Genomic DNA, 8,593 nt, shown 5'->3' on the forward strand with positions numbered 1-8,593 from the left:
GAGCTCAAGCACAGCAGACAACCTACAACAGAGTGCCTGAGTAGTGGCGTCACAATGCTCCAATCAAAGTCCAGACCTCAACCTGGTTGAAATGCTGTGGTGTTACCTTAATAGAGCTGTGCATAAACAAATGTCAGTGATTTGAAGCAATGTTGTAAAAAGTGCAGTGATTTGCTAACAGGTCGTCTTTTCTGGGGTGTGTTTCTAGGCCCACCAGAAGTTGAAGGAGATTGCCAGCGAATGCCAAGCAGCTCAGGTGAAAAAGGTCAAGGAGCTGTGTGAGAAGTAAGTCAGTCCACTTCTACATGTTACCACTGGGGGGATGTTGCGCGTGTCAATCATGCAGGCATAGTGTGAATTTTCACTGCTATACGGACGAAGCTGTATGTCTTTTTAAATTTTTTAAAATCCCACCAACATTCCTGAAATCAGTACATTAAAGGACTATGAAATGGATATTAAATGCTGGATGCCACAGCAGCTAAATATGACCTATGGGTAATATTTATATACGAACTGAAAACACCACATCTGAGCGCCTTGTGTATAAAGTTGGGCCAATATTGTAAAAACCTCTGCACCAATTTTTTATAATACACTTTGAGTCAACAAAGTGTAAAATGCAGCAGCCAGACGTCTTACTAAAACCAAAAAAAGAGAACACTCCTATTTTATTTCTAGTTTTTGTTTTGTATTTTTTACGTTATTATAATTTATGAATGATCAAATGAAAAAAGCTGAGTCAGAAGGAATTTGTATCAGACGTTTGGGGGATGACAATCTCTTTTTAGCTACTATAAATGGTATATTTCATTTTTGCTTTGTCTGCGAGATTGATTTGATAGTCCTTGTTTGGACCTACTATCTGTGTGTCACTGTGTCTGCAGGGAGAAAAAGGAACTGCAGAAGATCCTGGACAGGAAACGAGTAAACAGCATCAGTGAAGCCAAGAACCGTGAAAAAGACAAGGCTGAATCGTAATAATTTTTTTAAGCATTAGTAAAGAAAAAGTCAGCCTTATTTTAAACAATTGCATTCCTCACTCTTCTTTGCATCCTTATATTTTTTTCTTTAGGGAACTGAATGAGATCAACAGGAAACACATTCAAGATTCTGTCTCTTTAATCCGTGGGGTAAGTACTCGCCCTAGCACACGCACTCTTCATCTTTTATCACCAGCAGTCCATTTCCTTGTTTATAGCTCATATTTCTATTATTGTTATCAACTTCAAAGCACTTCCTCTGTCTTTGTTTTTTTTTTTTTTAATTCAACATTTTCCCCCTTTTCTTTTTCCTTTCTGTATCCCAGCTGGAGGAAGCGCAGACCAGGAGAGACGACAAGCTGCTGCAGAGACATCGGGACGTCCTACAACGCATAGACGAGGAGCTTCCACAGGTGAGCAAAAAAAGCGTGACTAAAAAAGTTTGATCTGCAAAAAATCCCCAACTTGTCCAAAGTTAGAAATACATGTGGCAACAATGCATCTCTATAAATAGAAATAAAAAAATGACTTGTGTACTGGGCTGTTGTCTTGTTAGAGCACATAGTGCATCCATAAAAACTCAAAGATAAGCCCAGGGGTTAAACTCTCACTTTAGGATCACAAAAATGAAACCAGTGCGGAAGCTCTTTAAACCTGCATTGTTTCTAATGACCAGTAGGGGGCGACTCCACTGGTTGCAAATAGGAGATCAGCTGTTTAGAAGTCAATGTGAATAATGAGGCTGCTTCCACCTTCAGTTACCGCCTCAGCGAATACATTTTTTTAATGTCTGATTTCAAATAGATACGATGGTTACAGCCATCTTTTATATACAGTCAGTTTCTTTATTCCAGTCATTTCCTGTTGTAGTCTCACACAAAAACAACAAATTTACCCAAGCTCAACTGAAAATGTGTTAATATTTTGCCGCTGTGTCGTCTGCAGCTTAAGTCTCAGTTGGATCGGAAACTGGAAGAGGAGTATCACCGCCTTCCCGAGGAGATCTGCCAGCACCTACAGATCGAGCTGCAAAACAAAAATCTCCAAAAGAACGCGCTGTCCTCCGCCTTATCCAATCATAGCAGTCCCAGTACAGGCTCGGGCCCGCCCTCCAACTGCTCCACGCCCTCTAACTCGTCAACCCCCAGTCGGAGCACTTTGCACAGGAGCCGGGACAATAGCACCGCCTCTCTCGCTGATTCCACTTCGTCGTCCACCACGCCCGTCCTGTCAGACGCAGAAATGTCGTTCAATTAAAACTTTTACTCGTTCAAAGGAATATACAACAGGGGTCAATAGTGATTGTAATGTGGGATAGTAATGATGTAGAATATTTACTAATTTTATTATTTCTTTTTAATCCTGACCTTTTTTTGGTCTTGTCTACAGAGCTATATTATTTTTTATTTTGGCCGTTTTTGTCAGAAAACTCATCGTGGATTATGTTGGAATAATTCATAAGAATCATAACCAGAGCTGTTTTGTTTCATTGGTCTTTTCTTGTCTTTGTCTAGCTTTTAATGTCACCCCTCATCATTCCTGTTGTTTTGTGTGGTCAGTCATCTTTTTTCCAGGCTTATAATGGCTTTAACCTCTTTTTTTGGACGTTCCTGGAAAGCTTTAACCTGTGCAGAGGGGGGAGCATAATTATAAACCACATAACTAGCTCCCAGCTGCTGAGGGTAATGGTAAAGGGTACTTCTCACTACAAATTTGATCAGCTTTATTTCTTCACAGCTTTATCTCCTTGAAAAAGACGGGGAAAATTTCAGACAGCCAAAGGAGATTTTTATTTTTCCCAATTGTTATGAGATTAGAAAAGTGCATCCCTGATGTGAGCATGTGAGTTTTAGGATGGATAAAACAGGAATTTTAGCTGTAATGACAGCGGCTGACCAGCAAGTGGTGCTACAGCCTTAACCGTTTTATTTTATTTTTTTAAATTGGTGATTTGAGCTGTCCGTGCATGCAGCCTGATAATCCTATTAGACTGTACCCCAACACACACGCCTGCACATGCACACCTGGATTTGCCGCGTCATTGGTGGGGATGAAGCCTCTGCCCTTTAACCCTCCATGAAATTGCAGCCAATGAGGAAGGGGCAGAGGAGGGAGGGGGCATGAGCGCACATCCATCTGGCTACAAATTATGAGGCTTTTTGGTGACGCAACACTCGCTTTCTAAAACATGTGGGCATCTCTCTCGACACACATACACAGTTTATTGGTTCAGAAACCCAAAGTCTCTAAAATCCTCATCCCATCCAATCTGCTCCACATAGACGCGTATTTAACACACAATAGGGACAAATCAACATAATTTTTTCCAAATATCAGAGATTACTACACTCAAGGGAACTCGAGTGTGTATGTGTGTATGGCCAGAACTTAATCTGTTGATGAGGCATCTGCTTTTGGGGACAGTAATACTTCCTACTAAATGCAGAGAGTTGGTGTGTATGCACTTCTGTTGGTGCAGTTAGTTTGACTGGAGAAAGACATCAAAAGCTAAAGTAGTGTCACTACTGTAGACGACAGTCTGATGATGACACAGACCGGCACTATGACATCTTAATGTAAAAATGCACTCATTTTTCTTTTTTTTCTTTTTTTAATTAAGGCTTTCTATTAGCGTGGTATTAATTCTTTAATGCTGCTTGAACTTCACTAAAGCCTCAAAAATACCACTTGCATGTTTCCATTTTTTTTTAAATCGACATAAGGTACATGTAAATTTTATGTTAGCTTAAATATGCCCTTCCCACACAGTTCCTTCACTGTATTGGATAGCCAAAAATGGTGTGTGGCATTGTGATGTACAAACTGAATGGTACATATAAGTTAATATCAGTTTCTGTCTCTAGCAGAGCTCCCTGTTTGGCTGTATATATTTTGGTTTTTGCTTTTGATTTTTTTCCTCTGTACTTTTTTGTCAGTTTAACAGCAGCGGTCTTTGTTTTCTTTTCTCGTCCTCATCGAAGGGGGAAACGATGGTACTTTGTTTGTGTGTACTGTGTAGGTATTTAGCTGTATGTGAATTTTACTACTGACCACAAGTGCTGATGAAAGATGGAGGTGCGAGAGGTCAAAGACGGCTGAGAAGAGAAACGAGGGTTTCATTTAAATGTTTTCTCAAAGAAAATAACTATTGGATGATGTTTTGGGAGTCCTGTCTTGTCCTCTCCTACGTCCATCCTTCGATGAGCACTGGCTGCCTGTATTGTCTGTCTGATTGCCCCCTTCACACACATCATGTAAACTGTCATCTTTTGAAACTGAATTTTATACAACTTTTTTTTCTTTTATTGTGATTTAAGTCTTTATTGATGAAAGACTGTGTCCATTCAGGCTGCTGAAAAATGAAACCCTTCATATCAAGTCCCCATCACAGACTCAGTATGTGTGTTATTTTTTGGCATTTTAATATATCTGACGATTTAATGGCGCTGTTCTTTGTTCTCAAAAAGGAAATCTCTGAAACTAATAACAGTTTTGCTTTGGTTGGTTTTTCATATAGGTCAACAGTAGGATAGCCGTGACAGGCTCTGATGATTTTCTGTGCCATGCTCCATAGAGTAGACTTACATGTGCATGCTTATTTGTGTAGTGTGTTAAAGATTTGAGCCTTTATTTCCTACGTTGGTCTCAGAGGTGAAACTCACCAGTCTCAAATAATTTTACTTGCCAAAAATGTCAACATACTCCTCGCAGGTCGTCTGTTTTAAAGGTCAGCTTGGTCCAAGCGATTTAATTCAGTACTTTTTATAGTGCCAAATCATAGCACAAGTGATCTCAGGGCACTTTACATAGTAAGATCAAAACTATAATATTTTAAAGGGGGAAAAAAACAAAGAGTTAAGCATTTGGCAACAGTGGCAAGGAAAAAACCCCTTTTAACAGGAAATGACCTCTGGCTTGACTACGCCCACTGAGGCTAGCCATCTGCCTCAGCTTATTGGGGCTGAGGGAGGAGCAAAGAGAGGAAAAAAAGCACTGAGAAACAAAAGTCAAACACATTCCATATCCAGTTAACACTATCTAATGTCCTTGAACATCATAAAGTCATGACTATTGGGTACTCGAGGTTTTTCCATTCCTGTTTTTGAGGAAAAGCGTACATCCCATTTTTCATCTCTTTATGTTTAAATGCACTTTTACTCTATTTTACGTGTATATAAAAACCTTTAGTTCCTGTGATGCCGACATCAATGCAACTACTTTCTAAGGATTTTACTTTTTGTGTAACGTATCAGCCGTTGTTTATTTTGTGTACAAGAAAGGTTTTCCTCTTTGCACTTTGAGCTTGGATTTATTTTGTACTGTTCTTTTGGTTTTTGGATGGAAAATGTCATCGCATCCTAAATGATAGTTTTTAGATTTTAAAAATTTAGTGAGAAATCAAACACAAGTCATGCACCGCTTGCCAGAAGTCACATTTCTACGCAGATCTGAGATTTCCATGTAGAACTCCAGTTTAATAATGCAACTCTTTTCTCTGCTGTTCGCAGGAATTGTATCTGTGTATGCAAGTGAATAAGTAGGCTACAGTATTTCAAATTCGTTTTTTCTTTTTGTGCAAAGCTTTTGATATGTGGACTCTTACTCTACTGTAGAAATTCATGTTGTCAGTGGCTTTACAGATGATGTACAGTGTCTTTATAGATGAGCTAAGACAAAGATTTTAAAACCGTTTACAGATGTCAGCTTAATATTAATTTATTTTACCTATATTGGTGGGATCACCTTCTGAGGCTAGGGGAAAAAGAGGAGGAGTCCAGTCTTCTTAATATAACAATTATAGGATGTATGTATCTCCTCCTTCATGAGTGGGCCAGTCTTTGCACGAGCATCGTCTCACACTGCGATTATTAACATTTTATTGTAAATCCCAATTCTTTTGATTTCCGCATTTTTCATCCCCCGCAAGTGCAATGTTAAATTGTCCATGTGTGTTTATTTTAGGTGTCAACTTATGTCGCCCATATGTAACTTAACTTTGAAAAATTTGTATCGTTCTTGGAATTTTATTTGAGTCGCCCCTAAATATGGAATGAAGAATTTGAAAAAACACCGCCGGCCTGGCAACAACCACCAGTGAGGCAGTGAAATAATTATATTTTGATAGTTTGGCATGTAAAGGGTAGCAAGTGAAAAATAAATGTAAAAGTATTTGCATAGTCTATTTAAAAAAAAAAAGAAAAGAAATAAATAAATAAAAATAAATCAGATCCGTACTATTACGGAAGCGTAGAGCTGCCACCCAGGCAAAATTAAAAATAGAAGTATATCATGTTATAACGTGAAAAGTTTATTGTTCTAACAAGATACTTTTCATGTTTGTACAATATACTTTTCACGTTTGAACAACATAATATCACGTTATTACAATATACATAATTATCACGTTCGTCCAATATAAATATTATATTGCTGATCATACAGAATTTCTATGATGAAATCTAATATTAGCATTCAGCCCAAAGTATTGCTGTGCTGATTACAGTCTGATGTCTGGATTTGACATTTTATTTTGATCCGACTTTAAATTATATTGGTTTAATATTAAATTTGAATGCTAAAGAATTAGCATCTTTGCTAGTCAACGGGCTACTAGAGTTAATACTGTGGTCAGATTTTTTACACAGTTGTTAAAACTCTAAAGAAGTCTTTTAAATTATAACTATTTCCTCAATCAGGATCTTTAATTCTTTACCATGACACTGTTTTAGTCAAGTGCATCATTATGCTGCTTTGGCACACAGTCAGGGAAGAGAAGGCCAGTCTGTGTGCTAATGCCGTTAGCTAGTTTCCTTCCCAAAGGCATAGAGCCCCAGGTTTTTTTTTCCGTGTCAGCTTTGAGCTTTAACCTCTTGTTTTTGTCTCACTTACCTTAAAAAAAATCCTATTCAAACAGACCTGCACACTACTGTGTTCTGACACAAACACATTAGCATAACGCTGGACACTGTTCACTTTAGCATCACGCACAAACACTGCTCAACTTTATTCTTCGCAGACATTTGGTGTGATTCGGCTCCCTCAGGCCGGCCCTACGGCTTTTGGCTGTTATGTCCTCCGTCCCTCTTCTCTTCCTTTTAGCCTTAGCCTCAGTGCCCTATTTCCTTGCCTCCAGTTTCACCCAGTAATGAGACCATCTTTCACTTTTGAACCAGTTTAATCAAAAACTGCAGCTGTGTTTGTACACATCAGTTAGTGACAGACAGCATGTGATATGTTATACAAGATGTGTAGCCAGTCTTGTTCACACTGTGTATGTAGTGTATGACTGTGAGATATAAAGGGAATACTATACAATGATCTGGATGTAATGCTATATTGTTCCTTCATAACTGATATAAGACTGAGCATTGAATAATAAATGTCTAACCTCTATAGATGGACTGTAACTTTTCCTGATTCGTTTGGTTGGTTTTTGCGATGGATGGTAATTGTTCACCATCACCAACAAGTCTGCAACATTTTCCTTTCTGCTGTTGGTTAATTTGCCATTAATGTAGTTTTTTTTTCCCCAGGATTTTGAGGCACTTACAGTCCCTTCCATTCATTTGTAATGAAAAGTGTCTATTATTTAACACCTTTAGCTGTGTAATGGGTTTTGAGTTAATTGAATATGACTGAGGCAGAGCATTGCCTTCACACCCTCTTAAATTCAGACTATTTACAGCAAGTAGAGATACTGAATTGCCAAGAGAAACTTCCTCAAGTGCTGTAGCACTAAACAATAAACTGTTGTGCTTGATTTTAATATAATCTATCCATCTATTCAACCGTCTTTTTAACCACCTATCCAACCAGGATCGCAGTGTGCCTGGAACTGAGCCCTGCTAACATTAGAAGGCAAGGCAAGGTAACCTGGAAAGGATGATATTCCATCACGGGTCCAATGTTTTTCACTTTACTAATACACTAGTATGGTTTTTTTTTGTTTTTTTTCATTGTGGATTAAAATATTCTGCCAGTCTACCTGCTATAGTGCAGGTACACTTTGTAAATCTGTGGGTATCCTTTGGTGTCTTTTAGATCCAGTGGGTCGCAAGGTGGGCCGCTGTACATGGGCTTTGTTGCCGGTATTCCAGCCACTTTCTCAAGTCTTTTCTGATCAGTTTTGAACTGGCAGGGTGCATTGACCCGCTGAGAGAGATTGCTGCTGCTGAGGAGTGCTGTTGCCTCCCCAAGTTGGTACTTAGTCTACAGCAGTGTTTATTAGGGTAGGAAATGTCAAAGCAACGATGGCAATGATCTGATAAGAACAGACAACAGAGGAACAGCTGTTGTTCAGTCTGTACTTGGGTTTGAGTCAATCCATAAGACACTACATGAAGTGAAAGAACACTAAACTGGGTGAATTCACTGTATTTGCCTCTGAATAGTAGAAAAGTCAAAGTATAAGATTCTGTAAATTGGAAATACCCAAGAATGGTATCATCTAATTAGGTGAATCTAAACAGGAAAAGAATGATTGAAACAGACAACGTCATTTCCTTAATCTTCATCATAATCGGTGCCGTTCCACAGCAGTGCCTCACCTCTGACCTCTCTTTAGGAAACAATCTGCCCAAGGACATCAATAACAATATTAACATCATAAA

At 38.7% G+C, this 8,593-nt stretch overlaps 1 protein-coding gene across 1 annotated transcript in view; it reads left to right on the forward strand.

Annotated features, from left to right (window-relative positions):
• plcb3 (phospholipase C, beta 3 (phosphatidylinositol-specific)) overlaps positions 1-7,365 on the forward strand; it is a 55,459-nt gene extending 48,094 nt beyond the window's left edge. Inside the window, exons 30-34 of the mRNA XM_063470154.1 lie at positions 209-285; positions 888-977; positions 1,076-1,133; positions 1,310-1,396; positions 1,929-7,365. Coding sequence (XP_063326224.1) covers positions 209-285; positions 888-977; positions 1,076-1,133; positions 1,310-1,396; positions 1,929-2,240 — 624 coding nt within the window. The 3' untranslated portion in view covers positions 2,241-7,365. The remainder of the gene's footprint in view (positions 1-208; positions 286-887; positions 978-1,075; positions 1,134-1,309; positions 1,397-1,928) is intronic.
• The last annotated feature ends 1,228 nt before the right edge of the window (positions 7,366-8,593 follow it).

Source organism: Pelmatolapia mariae, linkage group LG3_W, assembly GCF_036321145.2.
Source record: "Pelmatolapia mariae isolate MD_Pm_ZW linkage group LG3_W, Pm_UMD_F_2, whole genome shotgun sequence".
In the NCBI taxonomy this organism is placed as follows: Eukaryota; Metazoa; Chordata; class Actinopteri; order Cichliformes; family Cichlidae; genus Pelmatolapia; species Pelmatolapia mariae.